The following is a 25785-nucleotide window of genomic DNA, read 5'->3' as shown; positions in this document are numbered from 1 at the left end:
GGCCTGCTTGAGGAGGGCACACGAGCTGGCCCAGGGTCCCCCCAGGCTCCCTCGGGCTGGGACCCCGCCAGGCCAACATGCAGGGGAGGATCAGGACCAAGCTGTCGGCCTTCTTCTTTGAATATGACACTCCCCGCATGGTGCTGGTGCGTAACAAGAAGGTGGGGGTCATCTTCCGCCTCATCCAGCTGGTGGTCCTCATCTACGTCATAGGGTAAGGTGCCGGGCTCCGGGCCCTCCCTACCCCTGCTCACCCAGAGCAGATGACACGCCCTTCTCCTGGGCATCACCCTCCACTGGGGAATCTCACAGGCAGCACCTCCCTCTCCCCCCTTCTCAGAGAATGACCCTAGGATGGCTGAGCTGGGAAGGACCTAGAACCTGGCTTGTCCGGTCCAGCTCCCTCATGGTACAAACTGGGAAACCGAGGAAGGCTGGAGCCTATGCCCCCAGGCCAAGCCTCCTGCTTGATAGAGCGTCCCTTCTTTCTAGCACAGGGCTTCCTTCACTCCCCAGGCCTTGCCAGCCCAGGTCTGCTGCTGGCCTTTGTTGGCCCAGAAGTAGGGGCGCTCATGGGGCTCTTTGTCTGAGCTGGCTCTCTGCTGGTCCTGAGCAGGAGGGGAGGAGGCTGGGGCAGGGGGCAAAGTCTAGAGCTTCCTGATGGGGAGGCCTGGGAGCAGGGTCTGGCCTTCCTCATTGAGATAGGAGGCCAGCAAAGTTTGGCTCTGATTGCCCAGACCAGCCCTCCTTCTGTTCCTCTCACCCCCCACCCCCATCAGGTGTCAGCTGTCCCCACTGTCTCCCATCTGGGTTACCTGGTAGCTAAGGGGTTAACAATGGTGACAAATGGTGCATGGATGCTCTCCCTGGCATGGGCCGGGCTGGGCTGCCTTCACACAGCTTTGGCCTTTGTAACGCAACTGACTGGTCAGTGCAACTCACTTCACAGTTGTTAGGCTGAGCTGACAGGCCGTGAATAACAACTGACATTGGAATAGGGCTTTCCGTGATCTCACGTGATTCTCCCAACAGCATGTGTGAGTGTAGCTGTGGATGTGGATAAGTCTGGGGGGGGGTGTGAGTGTAGGGGTGTGTGTGCCCATGGGTGTGTGTGTGTGCCTATGGGGGGGTGTATGTGCCCATGGGTGTGTATGTGTGTGACCATGGGTGTGAGAGTATGTGCCTGTGAGTGTGTGGGTATGTGCCCATAGCTGTGAGAGTGTGTGCTCACAGGTGTGTGTGTGTGTGCACATGCATGTGCCCATGGGTGTCACAGTATGTTCCTGTGGGTGTGTGTGGGTATAGATATGTGTAGGTAGGTGTATGTGAGTATAGCTGTGGTGTAGATACGTGTGTTTGTGTGTGTGTGAGTGTGTATGCAGATATGTATAAGTAGGTGTGTGTGAGTGTGGGTGTAGATATGTGTAGGGGTGTGTGTGTGTGTGTGTGTGTATGTGCCTGTGTGTGTGTGCCTGTGTGTGTGTGCCCATGGGTGTGTGTGCTCATGGGTGTGAGAGTATGTGCTCACGGGTATGTGTGTGTATGTGTGCCCGTGCCCATGGTTGTGAGACAATGTGCCTGTGTGTGTGAGCGTGTGTGTGGATATGTGTATGTAGGTGTGTGTGGACCTGACAAGCACTCATTAAGCCCCTACTCCGTCCCAAGGCCTTCCCAAGCATCCCCTCATCCATCTCCCCCACGACTGTGGGAGCTGAGTGGGTGGCTATTACACACCTTCTAGAGAGGAGGATGTGGTCAGCAGTGAGGTTGGGTCACTTGGCCACAGTCACCCTGGAGATAAAAGCTGCGAGCAGGACACCGAGGCCCCCTCTGCAGCCGAGAGTTCTTTAGAGCCCTGAGAGGTGACCCAGGGCCCCACAGCCAGGAGGTTCCCAAGGCAGGACTTGTACCCAGGTCTTCCTCTCAGGGCTCTGCATAACTCTAAGTTGCAGAGAGGGGATACCTGCATTGGTAGAGAGAGTTTCCTCACCTGGGAGTTCCTGATACCAATGGAAATCACAGGCCAGTCCTGGCCAGTCCTCATCTCCATAACAGGCAAGCGCCAACCAACCAGCACGTTGGATTTGGGGGTTAGAGACGAGTCTTGAGGGAGACCAGGGAGCAAGGCAGTAGCCTGTCTCTTCTGGGTCCAGACAAGGAGGGACTGGCCTCCCCATAGCTCCCCTCCCTATAGCTCCTGCTCTTGCCACTCCGGACTGTCTCCAGCTATAGCAGTGACCCCAGTTGTGAGTGTCTTATCTTAAGCCTGAAGGGGGGAAAAGCCCCTCCTTGCTGGTCACGCAGAGCATGCATCCATGGGGTGTGAGTGTGTGCCCATGGTTGTGTGTGTGTCCACAGGGTATGAGGGTGTGCCCGTAGGTGTGTGTGCCCAGGGGTGAGGGAGTGTGTGCCCATGGGAGTGTGTGTGTGCCCACAGGGTGTGAGTGTGCCCGTAGGTGTGATAGTGTGTGCTCACAGGTGTGCGTGTGCCCATGGGTGAGGGACTGTGTGCCTGTGGGTGTTCGAGTGCTAGTAGGGATGGAGACTCCCATCTGCCCCATCGGATCTGGACTTCTGTCTGGCAGGGTGAGGAAAGAGCCTGGCCACTGCGAGACCTTGGGCTGGGAGCTCAAAGGCCTGGGTTCTGGTCCAGGCTCAACCAAGGACTTGCTGCAGGATCGTGGGCAAGTCACTGGCCCTCCGCGGGCCTCAGTTTCCTCATGTTTAAGGAGATGCCGATAAAATCCCGATGGAGAAACACTCGCTAAGTATCAGCCAGGCAAGGCTGTGCCGGGTGCCTAGGGCACAAAGGCAGCACCTAGAACCTGCCCTGGTCTCCAGGACAAGGACCTCTGTGGCTACAGGTCAGACTGTGTTCAGTGCTGAGGGGCTTCAGACCCAGGGCTGGCAGCCATGGGGGGAGCAGTGCCCAAGAGCAGCAGGAAACAAGGCAAAAAGATGGGAGAGGCAAAGGGGGACAAACCAGCTCTTCCTTCAGAAGCTCGGAGACAGCCATCACGTCCTCCATCCCCAGCATCCAGGATCCCTTAGCACATCCTCTTCACAACATGCCTGGAGGCCCTTCCCCAGCCTGGTTGCCCCTCTGTAGTCTGTCCCCAGCCTTCTTAAACCTGGACTGAAGGCGACTGTCCCGCGGGGTGTAATGGGGTGGAGGACAGCGGGGCAGTGGCAGGAGCCGCTGCCCCCTTCCTGCCAGTCCCCCAGTCCCCCTCTGCCTCTGCCTCGGGCTCCTCTCTGGCCCTGGGAGCCGGCTTCTGTCTGGCAGCTGCCCCACACCTTTCTGACCTCAGCAGCGCATCAGAGAAATCATAGTTCTGTGCCGATGACGGCAGCTTGCTGGCACCTCACAGAAATAATCCACAAAGCCAGAGAGTTTACAGCTTAACCCCTTCCCTGCTGCCCCGCCCCAGCCAAGTCACAGAAGGGCGGGGCTGGGAGCACCTTGGGGACTACTTCCCCAGCCCCCTCACAGTTCAGAGGAGGAAGGCGAGACCCAAGGATGGTAGCAAATTTGTCCAAGGTCACACAGACTGGAATTCCCGGTCCCCACTCCTACTGCCCCACCTTCTATCGCTGCCCCTTTCTCCTTCCTGACTCTTGAGGCTCTGGAGAAGGCAGAGCTAAAGAGCTGATTGCCCGGCGCTGCGCTCCCGTCAGGTTTTCCCATGGCTGTGTCCCTCAGCCTCAGGCAGCATCGACCCCAGACCCATTCTTAACTCCTCGTCTTCACGTGCACTGCGCCCCCCACAAACACTCCCTAGGATACCCGTACCCCCACGGTCCAGCCCACATCCTCCTCCTCCAGGAAGCCTTCCCAGGTCTTTCGGTCCCTGCTAGTCTCTCTCTCCCATGAGCTTCCCTAGAGCTTGGGGTCTGGAGCACACGACTGAAAATCATGTGCCTCATTCATTGATTCATGAGGCGTGTGCCCTCTGAGTCAGGGGCAACACCGGGATCTGCTCATCACTCACCAGCTGTGTGAGTTCAGGCCTCACTCCATCATGTCCAGGCTGGGTGGTTTCTAACCAACAAGGGGGAGCTCGTGAAGGATCTTGCCAGATTACGTCTTTTCTTCCTGCTTCAGTCCATCCTCCACTCAGCTGTCAAGGTGATTTTCCTAAAATGCAAGTCTGACATCCTAAAACAGGGAAAAGGACCCACCTGTACAAAAGTATTTACAGCAGCTCTTTGTGTGGTGACCAAGAATTGGAAACTGAGGTGAAGCCCATCAATTGGGGAATGGCTGAACAAGCTGTGGTATATGAATGTAACGAAGTGTTATTGTGCTATAAGAAGTGATGAAGGGGGCAGCTGGGTGGCGCAGTGGATACAGCTTTGGCCTTGAAGTCAGGAGGACATGAGTTCAAATACAGTCTCAGACACATGTGTGACCCTGGGCAAGTCACTTAACCCCAACTGCCTCACTAAAAAAGCAAAAAAAAAAAAAAAAAGAATTGATGAACAGGATTCTTTATTCTCAGCAAAACAGTGATCCCAAGACAATCCCAAAAGACTAATGATGAAGCAGATTATCTGCCTCCAGAGAAAGAACTGATATTGATTGGAGACAGACTGAAGCAGGCTCGTGTTCACTGTCTTTCTTTTATTCTAATCTTCTTGTACAAAATGACTAATATGGAAATGTTTTACATATGTGCACATGTATAACCTATATCTGAGTGCTTACCATATCAGGGAGGGGGGAGGAAAGGGAGGGATAAAATTTGGAACTCAAAACTTTAAACAAAAATGTGAAAAAATTGGGAAAAAAATAAAATGCAGGTCTAACCATGTCACCTTCCCCTGTCCCCCACACTCAATAAATGTCCATAGCTCCCTATTACCTCCAAGATCAAATATAAAATCCTTTGTTTGACTTTTAAAGTCCTTCATATTCCTTTTGATTCCCTTTCAGTAATCACTAGAGATCTAGCATACCTAACTTTTCTAAAATCCTTAACAGCATTCATATTTTTCCTTTTTTGTTAGACTTGTCTAGGTCAGAAACGGATATTAAGGTCCTCAACTTTATTGGTGATTTTTGCTATTTCTTGCCATAATTTGATTCTTTTAAATATTTAAATGCCATGCTATTTGGCAAATACATACACATATTATAAAGTATTGACATTATTCCATCATATATGCGTGGTTTCCCTGCTTATCTTATCTTCTTTTCAACCATGCCCATTTTTACAATCGCCTCAGCTGAGATCATGATTTCCAAGCTTATTTTTAAAAATTCACCTATGGAAGAATACATTTGGTTCTATCCCTGAGTTTTAACTTCTTGTGAGTCTTTGTTTAAGGTATGTTCTTGTTGGATTCTGCTTTCCAATCTATTCTACTACCCTTCTCTATTTTGTAGGTGAATCGATCCTATTGACAATCATTGTTATGGCTGTTAATCATGTTGTTCCTTCCATCATAACCTCTTATACTTTCTTTCTTTCCCATGAATCTCCATTTTATAATTCACCCTCTAAAGCTGATGTTTGTTTTGTTTGAAACCATTACTTCCCTAACTCCATTCTTATTAAAACACTCTCTCTTCTCCTTCACTGCCCTTGTCTGTTTCCCTATTGAATTTAATACATCTCTACACCAATCTTTCTGTGTGTGCAGTCAACCCTCCTTTCCTGGTTCAGAGAAGAGTAAAGTTTATGAGATGCTTCTTCTCCCTATAGCCTCCTCCATATTTGTATGCTTCTTGATGTACCTCAACTATGAGAAACAGAATTCTTACCCCTTTTCCTAAATTCTTCTCTAGTATTCCTTTTCCCCTCCCTTTTTATTTCTCTCTTAAAAGCAAACAAAATGGAACAAAACTATCCCTAGGTCTCTTTTTAACTCTCTCTGTGACCCTTGAAGACAGTGGGATTTTGAAGGGACACTTTTTCTTCTCCTTCTATTAGAATGTAAGCCCTTGGTCATCATTCAGTTGTTCAAATGGATTTATTCCAATTGTTCAAATATATTTTCCTTTCTAGGTTTCTCTTGTCTCCTGTGTTTACATTTCAAAGAATCTGCCCAACTTTAATCTTTTAAATCTTAAAACTTTTAATCTTGAAAGTCCTCTAGTCTATTATTAAAAGTTATTCCTCACTTCCCACCAGCATAGGATTATAGCTCAGTTTTATAGGAAAAGTTATTCTTGGCTGCAAAACTTCTTCCTTTTGTCTTTTGTAGTATCGTATTTCAAGATTTCTTCTCCTTTATGGTGTTTGCAACATAGTTTTGTGCGATCCTGATTCTGGTTCCTTATGTATTTCCACTCTTTCTTTTTGGCTCCTTGCAGTATATTTTTTATTTACCTTGTAAGCTCTGGATTTGGGCTGTGACGTTCCTGAGAGGTTTTTTTTGTTGGTGCTTCTTGTGAGAGATGGCTTGTATATTCTATTTTCACTTTGTCTTCTGGTTTGAGAAGATAGGGACGTTTTCTTTTATGATTTCTTGGGATTGGTGTCCAGATTTTTTTGTTTGGTTATAGTCTTCAAGGAGTCTGATGATTCTTAAATTCTCTCTCCTAAGCTTGTTTTCCACATCAGCTGTTTTTGATAGTAGATACCGAACCCATTCTAATTTTCCAGTCTTTCAACTTTATTCTAATATTTCTTGTCTCGTTGAATCATCAAGTTGTTTATTTCATTCTATCTTTCAGAGAGTTCATTACTTGGGTCAGGTTTTCCATCTTCTGTTCTAAGCTGTTTGTACTTCTTCCAATTTTTTCCTCAAGAGTTCTAATTTAATTTAAAAAATTTTTGCTTTATTTCTCCCATCTGTTCTTGGAGTCCTTGTGTCTAAGCCACTCTCTCTCTCTCTCTCTCTTTCTCTCTCTCTCTCTCTCTCTCTCTCTCTCTCTCTCTCTCTCTCTCAACTTGAACTTGTTTTAGAACTCTGCTTTCCTGAATTTACCTTTGGGGTTTCTCTTAACCCATAGTGTTTCTTCATTATGTTCAGGATTTTCTTCTGTGTACCCAAATTTCTAGTCTGAGTTCCTGTATTGGGACCTTGTACCAAGGCCAAACCCACTTCCATTGCCTTGTAGGATGGGGTGTTTATGCCCTTCCTGGTGCTGTCTCCTCTGTGGGCCGGATGCCTCTGCTGCTGCCCTATCCTAGTTCTAGATGGGGTGATTGGGATCTACTCCTGCCCATTGCCATAATCCCTGGTTTCTGCCTCTGCCCAGGGATGGCCCAATATGGGCGCTATCCTCAGCCTTATCTCTGCCTTCTTCTCCTTACACAGTCACCAGCCAGGAGTTGGCTTTGTTCCCTTCTGAAGCCCTGGAAGCCCTGGCCAGATCTTGGTATCGGGCCTCTTGGAGGGCCCCAATCTTTTTTTTTTTTTCAATTTTTAAAACATTTTTATTTAAAGTTTTGCATTCCAAATTCTATCCCTCCCTCCCTCCCCTCTCCCCTCCCTAAGATGGTAATCAGATACAGGTTATACATGTGCAAGGAAGGCCCCAATCTTGCACATATTGCCTGGCCCCCACCTCCCTGTGCAGTAACTGACTGGGGATGGCTCTGACTCTGCTGTGACTCCAACAGGCCAGTCCTGATATCCTACTGGCTTCAGGCTCAATTTGCTTGAAATCAAGCTGGTTTCAGGCCATTAGGAATCATCACTCAGAGTAACTTTGGATATATTGACCAAGAAACAATGACAACATGCTGAGACTCAAACAAACAAACAAAAATCCCAGACTTAAATATAAAGAAATCCTGAGAGAGGTCAAGTCATTGACAATAACTTTGGTGGCTGAATGGAGGATGGACTGGAGTGGGGAGAGACTAGAGGCAGACAAAGTCCCTAAAAGGCTACTGCCAGCCATGAGGAGATGACAGTCTGTACCAGGGTGGGGGCAGCGTCAGAGGAGAGAAGGGGGCGTATTGGAGAAACACTGGAGGTGAAATTGACCAGAGATGCTGCAGAGGTGAAATAGACAGGCTTTGGTACCATATTGGATCTGGAGAGAGAGAGAGAGAGAGAGAGAGAGAGAGAGAGAGAGAGAGAGAGAGAGAGAGAGAGAGAGAGAGAGAGTGAGAGAGTGAGTCCAGGATGACTCCTAGGTTGGGAGCCTGAGGATCCTGGAGGAGGGTGTTGCCCTCTACAGTAATAGGGAAGGTAGGAAGGGGGAGAGGGTTTAGAGGGAGTTCTGTTTTGGACATTTGAGTTTAAGATGCCTACTGCACATCCAGCTCAAGATGTCTGAAAGAGAGGTGAGACTGGCAGTCAGCAGAGAGGTTGCACAGCAGAATAGGTAGATTTGAGGATCATCAGCAGAAAGAGAGTCATTAAATCCATGGGAGCTGATGAGATCACCAAGTGAAGTACTCTAGAGGGAGAAGAGAAGAAGGTCTAGGACAGAGCCTGAGGGACACCCATAGTTAGAGGTTGTGATCTGGAGGATTCAGCAGAGGAAACAGAGGAGGAGCAGCCAGAGAGGGAGGAGGAGAGCCAGAAGAAAGTGGCGTTATGTAGAGACGGTCTCACCTTTGTGTCTTGCACAGTTCCGGGCCAAGCAATGCATACTCAGTATATGATCGTTAAGCTGAGCTGGGAACCTGGATGACTGGGAGGAGGACAGGAAGCGTGTGATTTCAGACACTGGTCCCCTGGGCTCCCCCTGGTGCCCGGCCTTCTGCACCTCCCTACCTCCGCTCTCCAGCCTCCTCTCTCTCTTTAGGTCTGATTTCAGGAGAGGCACCAGACCTCGCCCAGCTGAGAAGTCAGTGGTCCATATGAAGAGAGTCTAGGGGGGGGATGCAGATGCTCTGACAGCCCCAGATGATCGGAGGCTCAGAGGGATGATACTAACATGACAATAAGAACATTTAAAGGTTTGCAAAGCACTCTTCCATAAACCATCTCATCTGATCCTCACGACAGCCCTGTGAGGTAGGTGCAGTTATTATCTGCACTTTACAGATGAGAAAATGGAGGCAGGCAGAGGTTAAATGACTTACCCAAGGTCATATGCCTAGGGACTAAGGCCAGATTTGAACTCAGGTCTTTCTAACTCCAAGGCAAATACTCTGACCATTTAGTTTCATGGAGGAAAAAGAAACAAGCATTTATTAAGCACCATTGATTAAGCCTGTGTGCCAGGCCCTGTGTTAACCAGAGGTGACGGGACTTGCCCAGGGTCTTCTTGCTGTTCAGTCGTTTCAGTCGTGTCTGACTCCTGGTGACTCCTTTTGGGGTTTTCCTGGCAGAGATATTGGAGGGGTTTGCCATTTCCTTGTCCAACTCATTTTACAGATGAGGAAACTGAGGCAAACAGGGTGAAGTGACTTGGCCAGGGTCACCCAGCTAGTAAGTGTCTGAGGCTGGATTCAAACTCAGATCTTCTGACCTCAGTGCCCCTAGTTGACCCAGATGCCCCCTCAGGATTTCTTTTCTGCTTCAAGGATGCGTGTAGGGCAGTGCCCAATGTGAGGGGTTCTGGGTGGTTTCCCAGGCACTTACATGACACCCATGGACACGTTACTGTCCGCAGGTGGGTCTTTCTTTTTGAGAAGGGCTACCAGACAACTGACGGTCTCATCAGTTCAGTGTCAGTGAAACTCAAGGGCCTGGCGGTGACCAACATCTCTGGCCTAGGCTTACAGGTCTGGGACGTCGCAGACTACGTGTTCCCAGCACAGGTGAGTGAGAAGGTCCGTGAGGGGCCGGAGATTGGGGTGCCTGCTGGGGGTCATGACTTTGTTAGGGGGCCAGGCTGGCGCTTCCCATGGATGTGTCCTCCTGCATCCTCCGCCAACCGTGAGTCTGGGTGGAGGGCGGGGGGACCCCCTGAGGAAGGGGGATGGGAGGGGTCCTGACAAAGTCCCAGCACCAAGTGCAGACCTGAGCCCAATCAGATCCTAGCTCTGGCCACACCCTGGATGATGCCCTCACAGCCCCCCCCCCCTCTCTGAGTACTAGCTTCTCTTCCCCAGCCGAGATCTCACACCCGACTCCGTGATTCGTCTGGGGAAAGGAAGAAGGGAAGGAGGAGGTGTGGCTTGTGTCCTCTCTGAGGGGAGAGAGCAGAAGACCCCTCAACCCCACCTAGGTCCTGACCTCCCTTCTCCCTCAGCTACCCCACTTCAACCCCAGCTAGCCCCTGTTTGCCTTCATGATATGGGCTCCCATTGCCTGGGCCAGCTCTGGACTTTTCCAACGGACACTGAAGAGATGGCCAGGAGGGCCAGCAGCCCACTCCTTCCTCCCTGGCTTCCCTCAGGCTCCACACTGCCCAGAGGCTCTCAGCCCGGCCACTCCTCTCTCCCTTTCAGAGTTCCCCTCTTCCAGGGCTGAGAATTTTCCCTTGACTTGAATGCCAAGAAACCTTGTAGATAAGTGCCAACCCCAGCTTTGGGTTACCAGCCTGCTCCCTGCAGCTCGCACTGGGGTAAACGGGAGAGGTCCGTGGACCCCTCTTGGGTATGAGCAGCAGATGAGTAGGGACTTCTAGGCCTGGGCTCAACTGGGAGAGAAAGGTGAAGGGAGACAGGTGGAAGAAGAGGCTCCCATCCCCCAAATTAGGGCATTCCTTTTCTTCAGCAAGCCCTCCCCCATCCCTCACAAGCTCCACATCCCAAAATCTAGGAACCTCTTGACCCGTCAGAACTCTCACTAACCCTGTACCTCCCATCTCCTCCCCGTGGCAGGAATTTGAGTTCCAGACCCAGGCATTAAGACCTGGCTATGGGACCCAGAGCCCCCTCCCCCATCCGCTGTCTTCTATAGGGGATAGCAGAGTGGCAGCCCCAGCACCCTGACCCCCAATTGCATTTTCTTCCTCCTAGGGGGCCAGCTCTTTCGTGGTGATCACCAACCTCATTGTGACGCCCAGGCAGGTTCAAGGGAGCTGTGCTGATGTAAGGACCCGTGCAGAAGGCATGTGGGCTGCAGGGCTCTCCTCTGGGACCCCAAAATTGTCTGGCCACGGCCTGTACATTCAGCCACACCGGTGCTGAGCTTTCCAGTTCAGTTTTGGGAAAGGAGACTCACGCCTTGGCTCAGAATTCTCAATTTGAGAAGCTTGGATTTGAGTGTGCAGACGCTCCACAGGGGCTGGGCAGATACCCCGCCTTACCTGAGCCCCTGGACTTTTAGGGACAGGAAGCCTGACTCAACCAAGTACACAGATAATCCAGACCTCACTAGCTCACAAAGGGCCCCCGCTTGCCTGTCTACAGTGGCGGAGGGCACCGGATTTGGGGGTGCCGGGCTCTGCCCCTCATCTACTGTGGGACCTTGGGTCAGTCAGGCTCAGAAGAACCAGGGAGTGGCTCTGCATTTACCATTCTGGGGCTCCCTTCTAGGAGTTAAAATGCTGGCCCTGGACTCAAAAAGACCTAAGTTGGAATCCCGTCTTAGACACTTCCTAGCTGTGTGACTCTGAGCAAATCCCTTAACCTTTGTCAGCCTCAGTTTCCCTGTCTGTAAAATGGGGGTGTTTGTAACAGCACCTACCTTATAGGGTTGTTATGAGGCTAGAGTAGACAGTACACGCAGAGTTCTTTTTTGGCATTTAGCATGCACTGTATACTTGAGCCTCATAAGGAGCAGAGTGAGTGATTCCAAGTGCTGCTATGCTTGGCGGTGGGGGCAGAAGCTGGGAGGGTGATTAACATGCTCTCAACCCCAGAACCTTCGGGAAATTTTGGGATTTTCCTGCCTCTGGCCCAGGGGTCTGGCCCAAACACGTTTGAGGTGGCCTGGGGTATTCGCCTGGGGACCACAGTCTCTCAGGGCTGGGAGGACCCTCGGGAGCATCGGGGCCAGAGCTCCCTCGACACTGTGTCTGGCAAGCAGTCATTTGATCTTGAATACCTGTAGGATGGGGAGTTCATCACCTTCAGCGGCAGTCTCAGGAATGACCCCCAGAGGAGCCTGGGGGAGCAGGGGGTGTTCTTTCTCTCCTGATGTGAGCACTGCTTAATGCTTTCAGAATCCAGATGGAGGGATATGTCAGGATGATAGCGGTTGCCCAGCAGGAAAACCCAAACGAAAGGGCCACGGTAAGAGAGGTCCCCTGCCCCACCCTGCCCCCCAAGGCAGCCGAGGTCAGGCCTGGCCTACGGCTCTGGCTCTCTCGTGCAGGATGTGGCTGCGGCTTCATGTTCACGGTGGGCCTGAGAACCTTAGCATGTTCTCCCCATGCATCAGGGACCGTCCAGCCTGGTCCTTGGAGTACACAGGCCCCTGAGTGAGCAATGCCCACACTATGGGCAGCTCACACCCCACGGTTCCCCCTCCCTGCTCCCCTCTTCCTCCCCCTTCCCCGTTCTCCTGGTCCATCTCTTCTCTTTCCTCCCGCCCTCCTCCTCTCTCCTTTGCTCCCTCCTCCCCTCTCCTCCTTCCCCCTCCTTCCCCCTCCTCCTGGTCCATCGCTTGTCTTTCCTCCCTTTCTCTTTCCCCCCATCCTTCTGTTATCCAAAGAGCAGTCCCAGAGAGAATGGCCTTAGGTGGGCCATGCACTTTTCCCCAGGAGGCCAGACTGCAAGGGTCTCCATCTAGCCCAAGCTGTGCCTGGCTAAGGGGGCCCCCTGCCCAGTGTGAGGAGGAGTATCCCGAGGGATTAAGTACCTGGGACAAAGCCCCACCTCCACCTGATTCCCAGTCTGCGGAGGGGGTGGGGCCCCCATTGTTTCTAGCTGCTCAGCCTGAGGCATTCAGGACCCCCCTCCCTCCTTTTCCGCAGGCATCCGGACCGGCAAGTGTGTGGATTTTAACAGCACAGTCAAGACCTGCGAAATCCTCGGCTGGTGCCCAGTGGAAGTGGACGATCACATTCCAGAGTAAGGACCTTCAAAGAATGTGGAGATTGGGGGGGAGGGAAGGAGGGAGGGGAACAGGAGGGCACATGGGGGGGAAGGTCTTTTCCTTTAGGACTTAGATCCTCTCCCAAAGTACCCCCCCCCACCTCACTTGTATCAGGAGGAGCCGGATGAATAGGAAGAGGAGTACAGGGTTTTGAGAGGAGTGAGGGGATCTGAGTTCAAATTCGGCCTAAGTTACTGACTTTTGGTGGGACGTTTGATCTTGTTCTAAAGGGGCCACAGCGTGTGACAGGAGGGCCCAGGAAGGCCCTTGCATGACCCTCTGCCCATTACAGTGCTGCAAATGCCATCTGGAGAGTTTGGTTTCTTTGACCCCTCTAGCGCCTTTTTTGAGCTTCTCTTTAAAAAAAAAAATAAGGAAGGAAGGAAAGAAGGAAGGAGGAAGGAAAAAAGGGAGGAAACATTTATTGTTTCTACTGTGTGCCAGGCACCCTGCTGAGCGCTTTACAAAGTGGTCTCTTTTGAGCCTCACAACAGTCCTGGGAAGTGGGTGCTATTGTCATCCCCATTTTACAGTTGAAGAAACTGAGGTAGGCAGCAGTTAAGGGACTTGCCCAGGGTTGAACAGCCACTGGGAAGAATTTCCCCCTCAATCTTTAAGTCAACCGAGCTGGGCTATGGCAGGTTGTAGGAGAGAAGAGAGACGAGCAATGAGGGCTGGGGGAACTGATGAGCTGAAAAACTTCCTGGAAGCCAGGTATAGTGTGAGTACTTGGGTGGCTGGACCCTGCGAGCTCTCTAAGCCCGCTTTTATCGGAGACATCGAAGAGGATTGAGCCCCAAAGGGAGGTGGGGCCCCAGAAGAGGAGCCTTGCTGCCTTGGCCCCTTTTTCTCGGGTGGGTCTGGTGGGGATGGGGGTGGGGTAGGGTATCTCAGGGAGGATCATTCCAGGAGGACCATTCTGGCCAGCTCCGCCCTTCCCCAAGGTCAGTGGATTTGTTTCCTAGGTGGTGAGGGTTGCAGCTGAGTCTAGGCCCTACCTTTGGCCTTTGGCCACTTGCCTTTCCCTTCTCCTCCAGTCCCGGACCCCTGGGGTAGGGAAGGGAGGTGCCCACAGAAACCCTGGCCTGCCTTCCTTATGGTGAGGTCTTCACTGGAGCCCCAGGCCCCTGGTGACCCCCAGACTGGAGAGAAGCCTGGCTGATGTCAACCTTGCTGCCCAATTTTGAGTACTGGGAGGATGAGGCTGTAGGGAATGAGCACTGCCCTGGGCAGTCAGGAGACCCGGCTTCCAGGCTGGTCTCACAGTTAAGAGTGCAACGTAGGCCAGGCACCTCGTTCACTCACTCATTCACTCCATTCGTTCACTCACTCACTCATTCATCCATTCACTTACTCATTCACTCACTCATTCATTCATTCACTTACTCATTCACTCCATTCACTCATTCATTCACTCACTCACTCATTCATTCATTCTCCATTTACACAGCACCTACTATGCATGAAGTGCTAAACTCAATGTTGGGAAAATGCATTCAAAGATGGCCCTGGAATGAGCTTTGCACCCCATCCCCACGCAGAGTTTCTTCCCCTGTAAAAGTGGGGAGTGGGATGAGAGTCGGGACTCAGGTCCCCTGGGAGGCTGGCACCACCCCGGGTGGTGGTCTGGGGCATCAAGGACAGGAGGAGCAGACGGCTGCCACCCTGGCCACATTAGAGAGGAGCAAGGCTCAGCCACTCTCCGGTACCTGATAGCCGCCCCTCCCCCCAGCGGGGGGGGGGCAGGGAATGGTGTTGCCAGAGAGGGCCGTTGGGACCGGGCCAGTTCAGAGGTCATCAATGGTTTCTGTCTCAACTGGAGAGGAGCTGGCCTTGCCCAAAGTGAGGCAAGGCGGAGGGAAGGGAGTGCCCTGCAGGACGCTGGCTGGGGTCCCAGTCTAGAGAGAGCGAAGGAATGGAACGAGGGGTCAAGCAGAGGCAAAACCCTGTAGAGGGAAGACAAGGTCGGGAGCTGGTGCCCGAGTCCGCTGGCCTGGACACTGGAAACCCAGAGGGTGGGGGGTTCAGGGGTGAAGGCCCAGACCAGGTGGGGGTGGCTGTCATGCGCCCCCATCCTCACCCCTGCTGGGGTTCGGGCACAATCAAAAGGACACATTTCAAAACAATTGGAGAGGCAGCCTGGAGGACCAGGGTTTGAACCAGACTAGTACCAGTTGTGTGGTCCTAAGCCAGTCACTTACCTCCCCGTGTCTCAGTTTCCTCATCTGTCAAATGAGGAGGTATGGGGGAATGCCCTATAAGGCCCCTTCCAGATCTAAATCCGTGCTCCCGTGAACGTTCAGAAGGAATGCCATGTGGCCAGAGAGAGTGGCTGGTTTCATCCCAGTTTATTCTCAGGGAGGCAGCTGGCCAAGGCCAGGAGGGAGTTTGGCTGGGAAGCGGGGAGCGGTGGAGGATGATGGCGTGAGGCTGCTGGGGTCTAGGGAGAGCTTTCTAAGATAGAGGAGACCTGGGCCCGCTGGAAGGCAGCAGGGCGAGAAGGAGCCATCAGAGAGGGGGTCCTGCCCAGCCACGCCCTCCCTCTACAACGTCCCCCTGAGTGGCTCTCTGCCTCTTAGAGCCGCTTCCCCAGGCTGCCACCCTGCGTGGGCAACGGCTCTGACTGTGCCAAGCTGTACGGTCAGTGAAGCGCTTACGAGGTGCCTGGCAGGCCACTAGGGGGCGCCACAGTGCATAGAGCACTGGGCTTAGAGTCTGCAAGACTCCTCTTCCTGAGTTCCAATCTGGCCTCAGACGCTTCCTAGCTGGGTGACCCTGGGCAAGTCACTTCACCCTGTCTGCCTCAGTTTCCTCATCTGTAAAATGAACTGGAGAAGGAAACGGCAACCCGCTCCAGTATCTCTGCCCAGAAAACCCCCAAAAGGGGTCCCAAGAGTCAGACACAACTGAGCAACAGGTGCCTGACACCGTATGAAGTAGCTGCATGCTTTGCCCCCTTGGACACTTCATTGGTAATCTCTGATCCCCAGTGTTTTTCTCTGTAAAATGGGGACAGGAATACCGCATTCTCTCCCACAGTCGTGGTTGAGGATCCAAAGAGCTAACTTAGGTTGTGAGGGTTTTGAAAGCATTAATGCAGTGGGGCTGTACCTGAGAGGAAGAGGAGGAGGAGGGGGAGGGGAGGGGGAGGGGGAGGGGGAGGACAGAGAGGACGAGGAGAGGACACAATGGGCCAAGAGGGAGCTGAAGGACAGACGGGTCTCTTTCAGCCCAGCCCTCCTGAGGGAGGCAGAAACCTTCACCCTCTTCATTAAGAACAGCATCAGCTTTCCCCGGTTCAAAGTAAACAGGTAAATGGACGAGTATTCACCGCACGTGATGCAGCAGCGAGTTTTTTTCTGGGCCAGAGAAAGGCTGCCTCCCACCCCAGGAGCCCCTCCTCCACCCATTGGGCTGGGGGGGCCGAGGGGGGTGGCACAGGGGAAGAGGCCACTCCCTGAGCTTCTCGTCCCCATCCTCAGCCTCCTCTGCTCCCGGGCCAGCGCGCTGTCTTTTCTCCCTGCAGAAGAAACCTGGTGGAAACAGTGAACAAGCAATACCTCAGGAGCTGTGTGTACCACAAGAACAGGGACCCCCTGTGCCCCATTTTCGAGCTGGGCACCATCGTGAGCTATTCGGGCCAGAACTTCAGCACCTTGGCTGTGAAGGTACAGAGAGGCCTCTGTGGTGGGGGGGGGGGGGGAGGGGAGGGGGGGGGGGAGAGAGAGAGAGAGAGAGAGAGAGAGGAGGAAGAGAGAAAGAGGAGACAGGGGAAGAGAGAGAGTGAGTGTCCCCCATTCTCTCTCCCTCCTCTGCGTCCAGTAGCGGCCCCTGTTTTGTGCTGAGCAGGCCTTCGGGGCCGCATCAGGAACACTTTCACGCAGGAGGCTCATCCCTAAGCACATCCCCCGTGTTTGGGGAGCCCCATCCCTGCCCTGCTGTCGAGGGAAGGTGGATTCCAATCTGAGGGCCTGAGTTTGAATCCCACACCCTTCCCTTCCGGGGCCTTCTTCAGTTTCCTCATTTGGAAAATGAGTGAGTGGGACAAAATTACAGGGTCCCAGAGCTGGAGAGTGGGAAGGGGCTTCGGCTCCAGAACAGAAGGAGGCCTTCGGCAGGAGCCCTGACAAAGGGTCAGGCAGCCTCCCTTGTCTCCAGACTCCGGGGTCACTGGGGCAGGGGCGGGGTCTTCTCTCCTCCTCTTCTCCCTCCCATCCCCTCAGTCTAGCCAAGCACAGGGCTAGGCACACAGGGGGGCCAGAAAAATTGGTAAATGCCTAGAGAATGCTCACAACCCCCAAGGGAAGCCCAGGCTCTGCAGTAAGCAGCAGAAGGCCTCTCTGGTGCCTCCCACACTCTGCTGGGGATGTTTGGCCAGGCTGGCTCAGGATGGGGGAGCTCAAGGGTGAGGCCAGGAGCCAGCAGCCAGGCACTGAAGAGGGCGCCTGCAGAGGACCCCTCCCCCTTCCTCCCCTCCGCCTCGAATGACTCTGATAACCCAACCTTCATTCCACAGCAGAAGCAGCTGCCAGGCCCTCAGGGCAAAGGGGCGGCCCTCTCCTCCCGCCACTGGCCTGTGACTCTCAGCTCAAAGTCTGGGGAAGGTCGGGGGGGCCTGGACTCCTGGGTGTTCTCTGCAAGGGAGACAGCAAGATCTATAGGCACTGTCTCTGTGGTGCCACCTCGTCCCTCCCCTTGCTTGGGCTCCTGTCCCTTTTACAGGAAGAGTCTTTGTCTCTTTCTCATCTCTCTGTCTCTGATCTCTGATCTCTGCCTCTGACACTTTGTCTCTCTCTCTTTTCTCTTCTCTGTCTCTGGGTCTTGGTCTCTCCCTTTTTCCCATCTCTCTGTCTCTGAGCTCTGTCTCTGATTCTGTCTCTCTCTCTCATCTCTCTGTCTCTCTGTCTCTGCCTCTGTCTACTTCTTGTATGCATGGTCACCATGCTGAATCAGTATCACTGACCTTTAGGACTTATATCTACGCTTTTGAAAACAGTGAAGGAGACAAAGGAAGCTTGAGGTCCCTTGGTCAGCCGGGTGGTCTGTCTGCTGGGTCTAGTTGCCAGGGAGAGGGGGTGAAAACCAGGATATTTTGGAGGATGGGAGGGAGGGGGAGGCTGGCCTGGCAGGTGCTTCTCTCTGGAGGGACAGGAAAGGCGGCAGGAAGGACAAGGCGTTAGCAGGTCTGGGGGTCCCTCACTGCTGACAGTTGCAGGTCACCCACTATCCCCACCCAACTCTAACATTCGTTAGGTGCCTACTATGCCCCAGGCCCTGTGCTAAGCACTGGGGATGCAATTAATAGAAGGAAGGCGATCCTGGCCCTGAGACAACACATGAAAGGAGGCAGGAAAGGGGTGGGGGCGCCCGGGGGGCCCAGCATCTTGTTCCATGGAGCTAAAGCCAGCCGGAGCAGTAGGTGCAAGGTGGGGTGACCTGAGAGGCCAGTTTCTGCATTGGGAGGAGTTTGGTGCTCTGGCCTCCCACTTCCCACGGGAGGGGAGATGAAGGCTGGTGGGGAAATTGGAGGTGATGAGCCCGGTCAGCAGTGCAGGTCCATGCCCCCGCCATCCCGGTTCCTGCCCCCCACTCCCGGTGTGGCTGTCTGAGCTCTGCCCCACACTGCATCTCACTAGCTTCTCTACATATCCAGGCAAGCCGGCTCCCACTGCCCCGATGCCATCTTGGCCCTTGGGACATCTGGGGAGCTGGTCTTCCCACAAGCAGCTGCTTCCCAAGTCCTGAGCTCCATACCACAGTCATTCCAGCTAACGGTCACAAATGTGCTTTTTCTGCTCTTAACAAACTTGACCACCATTTTCATCACAGCTCAGGGAGGTGGCTACTTCATGCTCATTTTGTGTGGGGAAACTGAGGCTCAGAGGCCCAGGCTCCCCGAGCTAAGAAGAGTCCATGGTGGGACTGGAGCCCTTGGGTGCCCTGACCTTGCATCCTGGGCTCTGGCCTCTCCCGTACGTCTCTGTCTGGAACACGGCCCCAACTCAGGGTTCTAGATCAGGGCAGGAGGCCTTCCAAAGTCTTCTGGTTTCCCCAACAGGGAGGAGTGGTCGGTATCACTATTGACTGGGACTGTGACCTGGACTGGACCGTGCGGCATTGCAAGCCCGTCTACGAGTTTCACAGCCTGTACAACGAAGAAAACAACCTGTCCCCAGGCTTTAACTTCAGGTGTGGGTCCCAGAGGGGCCGGGCCGGGCGAGGGGCACCCCTGAGTGGGGCCAGAGCGAGCAGCCGCCGCTGCATCTGTAGAGCCCCGGGATGGGCCAGACTTGGGCTGTCCGCCCTTCGTTTGATCCTTGAAATGCCCCCGGAATGCTTGATGTCTGGGAATGGGGAGCCCGGGGCCCCCGCGGACGTCGTCCGGTGAGTGGATGGAAAAATGCCCTGGAAAGGGTAGAGTGATCAAGAAACGAGGAAGCGTTTTTCACATCCACCCATTAACCCAAGGAGAAAATGGCAGCCCCCTACCTGGTGGGGGCATCTCTGAGGTCCAGAATGTTACAGGTCTGGCCCCTCCTGACCACTCCTTCCCCCTCCCAGGTTTGCCCGCTATTACGTGGAGAATGGGACCCCCCACCGGCACCTGTTCAAGGTATTTGGCATCCGCTTTGACATCCTGGTGGATGGCCAGGTGAGTCTGCTGGGGATGGCGCCCAGAGGTGGCCCCACCTGCCTCGGTCTCAGGGGGGAAGCGCTCCATGGCACCCAGTTGCCCCTCAAGGAGAGGGAGAAGTGGAGATTGGGGGGGCCGCCCCAGAGCTCCAAGTGAGAGCCTCAAGCCCAGCTGGGGACCCTCGGGGCTTCTGACTGACTATTGCTGGGGGAGTGACAGCCATAGGGACATCGATTTGGAGCTAGAAGGGCCCATTGATGGGCTCTAGTCTAAGCCACCCATTTTACAGATGTGGAAGCTGAGGCCCGCACTGGAGCCACAGAGTAGGCAACAGAGGCAGAATTTTAGCCGAGGTCCACTTCCCTCAATGGCCAGCTCTTTTCACTCTCCCATGCCTTCATCCCCCAACCTCCTGTTCACAAGCCCGCGGCAGGGAGGACAGGGGAGGATTGGGGTCCACAGGGACTGGTCCCAAGGGCATAAGGAGCCCAAGCTTCCCAGGAAAGAGCCTCCGTGGTCATTGGCACCATCCAAGACCCTGCCGCCTCCATTATGAACATTTTTATATGTGATATTTGACACGGAGTCAGGAACCTGGGTTTGAATCTTGCCTGTCATTTACTCCCTGTGTGACCTTGGGCAAGTCTCTTGACTTCCTCTCCTCTGCAAATGGAGGGGCCAGACTAAGTCTCTCTAACCCTGTGATTTAGGGGTCTTTTTTTCACCTTTTGTCTCTCTCCACAGGCGGGCAAATTTGACATCATCCCCACAATGACAACCATTGGGTCCGGGATCGGAATCTTTGGTGTGGTGAGTGCAGGTGGCAGCGGGGAGAGGGGAGGAGGAGCCACGTGCCCCCACCCTCGTCCGGAGATAAGCACACCCCTCTTGTCTCTAAGGCCTGCCGGGGGTCTTAGAGAAGCAGGAGAGGGGCCAGCGTGAGAGCTGAGGGCCAGATGGTAACAGTGCTTGACTCACATGTCCCTGAGTTGGGCCAGTTGGAAAGCTCCCCAACAGCAGAGACCACGTCTGTCTCCTCTTGAGCTGAGCTCCCGGCTGGGCATGAGGAGGCAGGAACTCACTAGATGGACAGCGCCCCCTCCCTCCTTGGCAATCCTGACCGCTTGCTTTGGGTGGATAACGCTCCCCAGATATCGGGTATGGGCAAGGCGGAGCCCTGGCTTTGTGCTGAGGGAGGCACGATGTTTAGGCAAGGCATCGTCCCGCCCTCAGTGAGCTCCCAGTCAGCAAGGGGGTGCAAGATGGCTGTGCGCTTTAGACAAGTCTGGACCAAGGGTTTCATGGGACCCAAGGGAGAAGGTTGCTACTGACCCAGGGATCAGGGCAGGCTTCCTGGAAGAGGTGACCTTTGAATTAGGAAAGCCCAGGCATGGAGAACTTGACGGAGGAGGAGGCTTCCAGGACTATGGAGGGAGCGATGCCCCCCCAGCTGCGTTCTGCCCTGGAAGGGCCTGAATGGGAGGGCTGGGGGCAATCCCCAGGGACAAAGGCCTTGGGCTGTGCCCAGTGAGCACTGGATGAAGGAGCTCAGCATGAAGCGAAGACTTAGAAGGGTCATTCTAGCGCCTCCCACAATCTAAAGGGCCGCCATTCGTGGGGTCTGCTTGGCCCAGGCGGCCAGACCCAGGAGCCACAATGGGGGAGATGTGGCAGAGTGCAGCCTGGTCTCAAGGTCAGGGCAGACTTCCTCAGTACGAGGGCTGCCTCTGGAAGGGGTGAGCTCCCCGTCACTGGAGGGCTCCAAGCAGAGGCTGGTCGACCATGCTGGGGAGGCTGCGGAAGTCTGACTAAGCCCCTGAGGAGCTCTGCCAGCTTGGAGGGGGTGGCATTCCAGGAGTGCCCCCAGTACGGTTTGTGGTGTTGGCAGGGTCCTCAGAGAGGGTGGACAGCCACGGACGGGGAGAAGCTGCTGAGGGCAGTGTCGGGCATTGGAGGAGGGGGAGGGGGCTAGGGGAGGCCATCCCACCAGGAAGTTGGGCTGAGGGCGAGCGGACGAGGGCGAGTTGTGAGCCATCAGCCTGGAAAGACAGGCTGATGGGGAAGGCTTTGAACGCCAAGCCCAGGAGCAGTAGGGAGCCATGGCAGCTTCATGAGCAAGGGCTCATGTGGCTAGGCCTGCTTTTGGACTCTCCTCTTGGTGGCTGTGTGGAGGGGAGAGCCCAGGACATGGAGCCCAAGCGGGACTGGGTTAGCGCAATAGTCCAGGAGGCACGAGATGGAGAGCTGAGAGATGCAGGGAATGTGGATCAGCGAAAATGGATGATGCATCTCGGCAGTCGGGGAGACTTAGGGGGTGAGGGAGAGGGGAGAGTCAAGAATGACTCTGAGGGCCCGGAAGGATGGTGATGCCCTAGGCAGAAAGAGGGAGAGGCTGGACAGGGGAGAGTCCTGAATGACCTCAGATTGTCCTCTCCAAGGCTGGGATTGAATGGAAGAGGGTCTGGGCTTCTGGCAGGTCTCAGAGACAAGAGGGGTGCGCTTATCTCCAGCCTTGGCCAGAGAGGGGCTCTCACTCAGCAGCACTCCCCCCCGGCTGCTCCCTCCCGTCCCTCGACAGTGAGAGCCTCAGGGGTCCCTGGGTTCCTGCTGTGAGGCCAGCAGCGGCCCAGGTTCTGGGAATCACAATGTCGTGGGCGGCCACTATGTCCACAAGGGGGAGCACTGCCCAAGAGGAATGAGTTGAGCCAGCTGGCCAGGCTCGGAAATCCCTTCCAGCCTTCCTGATCCCCTGGCAAGCAGAGCCTCAGTCATGTTAAGAGTAACAGCCGGGAGCGTCTCTGCCTCTCAAGCCCTTGAAGGTCTGCCAAGTATCTTCCTCCCAAGCACCTGTAGTGTGGCCTATCCCCATTTTAGAGATGAGGACACTGAGGCCTGGACAGAGGCCATATGTGCCCCCAGTTACACAGCTAGGAATTAGCTGAGCTTGGATTCCATCTCAGGGCCCCACTTCTCCGTGGAGGTAGTGTTAGACAATGGTCCCGGCTAATGCCGTGGTCTGCTGCAGAAAGCAGCCAGCCAGGAAATAAGCATTAATTAAACACCTACTCTGTACCCTGCTAAGCTCTGGGCATACAAAGAAAGGCAACAGACAGCCCTGCCCGCGAGGAGCTTCCAATCTAGTGGGGAGACGCCGGGCAAACAGCCCTGTCCAAACGGGAAAGGACAACCATCTCCTGGGCACCCACTCTCTCACCCCGCCAGGTCGTGGCAGACGGGAGAAGGGACGAGGAGCCCTGCCCCAAGGATGGCCGCCCCACGGAACAGGGCCTAGGCTTTGTGCTGGAGGCTCAAGATTAGGGCCACAGTCGGCTCTGGGGCCAGAACCAGGAGGAGAGGGCGGCGATGGGACAGCAAGGAGAACTGGGGCTGGAGGTCAGAGCTTCCTGACCGGGAGAGCCTGAGTAAATAGATGCCAGCAAAGCTCTCCACAGAGCAGAAACGGGGAGCGCCTCCCACAGACTCCTGAAAGCCAGGCCACCGTAGGGCCGGCTGGCCCACGCCTCTCGTCCCTGAGTTTGCCCCAATTAAGGGCTGACTCTGGTGAGGCGCCCGCCCTGCTGAGTCAGCCTGACGCCTCGCCAAGACTTGGTTTCCTCATCTGTCAAATGGGGATGAGTGTCAGTGGCTACGTTTATGCAGTCTCCCATCCAGACCGTGGTCCGCACAGCAGCCAGGCACAGCACTGCCCGGTCACACCCCTGCTCCTGACTTATCAGCAGCCCCCCAGGACCTGGGGGAAGGGGTGGTGGGAGAGGGGAGATGGGCGCCTGGGGAGCCTGGGGAGCTCAGGGCTGAGAGCTGCCCAGACAGCCGGGAAACCAGGCCAGGAGTCAGGGAGGCGCCAGCCAGCCTCTGGGTGCTTGGTCTGCCCCTAGCCCCCAGTGCCCAGGGCTTTGGAGCCACTGATGCCCATGCCCTTCTGTGCCCGCCTCCCAGGCCACCGTGCTCTGCGACCTGCTACTGCTGCACATCCTGCCCAAGCGCCACTACTACCAGCAGAAGAAATTCAAGTACGCCGAGGCAGACGCGGTCCAGGGGCCTGTGAGTACCTGCCCAGCCGCCCCTGACCCAGCTGCCAGCCCTCACCCCGCAGGGTTCATGCTGCTGCTGCAGACACACACGTGCACACACGCATGCACACACACATAACACATGCTCTCACACGCATGAACACATGTTCACAATGCGCGTGTGTGCGTGTGTGTGCACACTGCGGTGCACGTTCACACGTATATGCACGTGTGCGGTGCATGCATATGCGTGCACACGCACACGCGCAACATGTGCTCGCGCATATACGCGCGTGCACACAAGTGCACAATGTACACACACGCATGCACATGTGCTCACACAATGCACGTTCACGCATATGCACATAGGTACACAGTGCACACACACATGCACGCACACGCACACGTACACACATTCTGGTGAGGAGACGGTGGAGCCTATAAGGGAGGACAGGGCCATGTCCCATGCTAGCCCCCTATGCCATTCCCCAAGGAGGAGGTCCCCTCTTTCCTGACCCCCGCCACCATACCTTGCACCTCTGTGCTGCCCCTGCCCCTGAGCCTCAGAGCTGCCCCATGTGCCAGGGCACTGCTGGGAGATGGGAGGAGGGACATCATTCTGATGGGCGCCCTGCCCCCGTTCGTTTCCTCCATACTCCAGACAAGGAACAACGAAGACACCTCTGGCTCCACCATGGTCCTCCAGGAGAGCCTGAAGATGCCTTGAAGGGTGGAAGGTGCCTGGGGTAGGGAGGGGGGCAGGAATGGGCGATTTTCCTGTCTAACTCACAGGTGCCTACTCTGGGGTTAACGCACTCTCTCTGGGTTTTGGGGGAGGGATGCCAGCACCTTTGGGGGGCAGGAAACCTTGGCTGCAAGGGTCTCTGGGCCCTCCCCCTCATCTTTAACCTTTCTTTCCTGGAGAAAGGAGAAAATCGGCCCAGGGTCTTGGTAGTGTGTTCATAGTACCCAAGATATTGAGCTGGAAGGACCTTGGTAGCCATGGAGTCCAATCCCTTCATTTTACAAAGAAGGAAACTGAGGCAGACAGAGGTCGAATGACTCGTCCAGGTCACACAGCTAGGAAGTTGTTGTTGGCAGGATTTGAACCCAGGTCCTCCTGACTCCAGGTCTTCCTCTGGGCCACTCTCTCTCCACTAACAGGATCTACAAGGAAATTTTCAGCTCATTTGACTTCTCAAACTCCTTGTTATTATCCATCTCTGCCCTCTTCCCTGAGTCCCTAGGAGCTGGGCACCAAAGCGTCAGCCCAGTGGGACCCCTGCAGTGTGCTCTTGGGTCCTCTCCACAAGAGGCCTTGGCCAGAGCATCAGGCTGGGCTGGGCTGCCTAGTGAGGCTAGAGCTGCTCTGTGTGTGTGTGTGTGTGTGTGTGTGTGTGTGTGTGTGTGTGTGTGTGTGTGTGTGTGTGAGAGAGAGAGAGAGAGAGAGAGAGATAGAGAGAGACAGAGAGACAGACAGAGAGAGGGCAGGGCTCAGCTGCCCAGTGAGGCTAGAACTGCCCTCTGTGTGCGTGGAGGGGGGAGTGGCTGGGCTGGGTTGCTTGTGGTAGGTTGGAGAGACCCCCAAGCTAGGGATGTCTGTCGTCCCTAGATTCCGGCTTCCCAGAGTAGACCAATGGCTGCCCATCACACCCAGGGCTGCCAAGGACCAATGGAGTGCCCCCATCAGAGAGAAGATACTGTCCTGGGCCCTCTGGCTACTGAGTTGGGGGTCCTTCCCCTGGGAGCCCTAGACCCAGGGGTGCAGGCACTGACTCTGGGTCCATTCCAAGCTCACATGGCTGGCCCATGAGCCCCTGAACGACCCTCAGACCCCTGCCAACAAAGAGAGGGAGCAGCCAGGCTTGGCTCAGACAACTGGGTGAGGGAGGGGAATGGCTGGTCAGAGCCCCGCCCCCTCGAATCCCTTCCCCCACCGATGCCATCTCCTCTTCTCTTTCCAGGATCTCCCTTCTCCCTCCATCCCCTGATCCAGCCTTCTCAGTATTGCCAGAATATCTGGATCCCACTGTCTGCTGACTTTAGCCCTGCTCTGTAATGGGGCTGAGAAAGACCCTGTTCTCTGTCTTCTTTCACACAGGAGATGAACATGCCAGCTGGGCCATGGGCACCACATGCATGCACACTCCTACTGTTACCATCACAAACACTCACCTAGCCCCCTTCCCGCACACAGTCCAGGATTCACAAACACCTGTACCCACCCCGTACACACACACACACACACACACACACACACACACACACACACACACA

General features: G+C 54.7%; 1 protein-coding gene across 3 annotated transcripts; it reads left to right on the top strand.

Annotated features, from left to right (window-relative positions):
- On the top strand, positions 1-25770 carry P2RX1 (purinergic receptor P2X 1). Of its 3 annotated transcripts, none has more exons than XM_027848901.1 (13): positions 1-214; positions 9527-9674; positions 10821-10892; positions 11969-12038; positions 12722-12818; positions 16074-16154; positions 16370-16511; positions 18902-19032; positions 19405-19495; positions 20222-20287; positions 23435-23539; positions 24170-24245; positions 25473-25770. In XM_027848901.1, the coding sequence occupies exons 1-12, from the start codon at positions 78-80 to the stop codon at positions 24233-24235; spliced, it is 1206 nt and encodes a 401-aa protein (XP_027704702.1). In that variant the 5' UTR covers positions 1-77; the 3' UTR covers positions 24236-24245; positions 25473-25770. The 3 variants fall into 3 exon arrangements, with proteins under 3 accessions (XP_027704702.1, XP_027704703.1, XP_027704704.1); XM_027848902.1 differs by having other exon boundaries at positions 24170-24254; XM_027848903.1 differs by lacking the exon at positions 24170-24245.
- The last annotated feature ends 15 nt before the right edge of the window (positions 25771-25785 follow it).

The sequence above is a fragment of the Vombatus ursinus genome, unplaced genomic scaffold, assembly GCF_900497805.2.
Source record: "Vombatus ursinus unplaced genomic scaffold, bare-nosed wombat genome assembly UNPS02006874.1, whole genome shotgun sequence".
Classification (NCBI taxonomy): Eukaryota; Metazoa; Chordata; class Mammalia; order Diprotodontia; family Vombatidae; genus Vombatus; species Vombatus ursinus.
The sequence above is the reverse complement of the archived record's forward strand: the minus strand, read 5'-3'. Positions and strand labels throughout refer to the sequence as shown.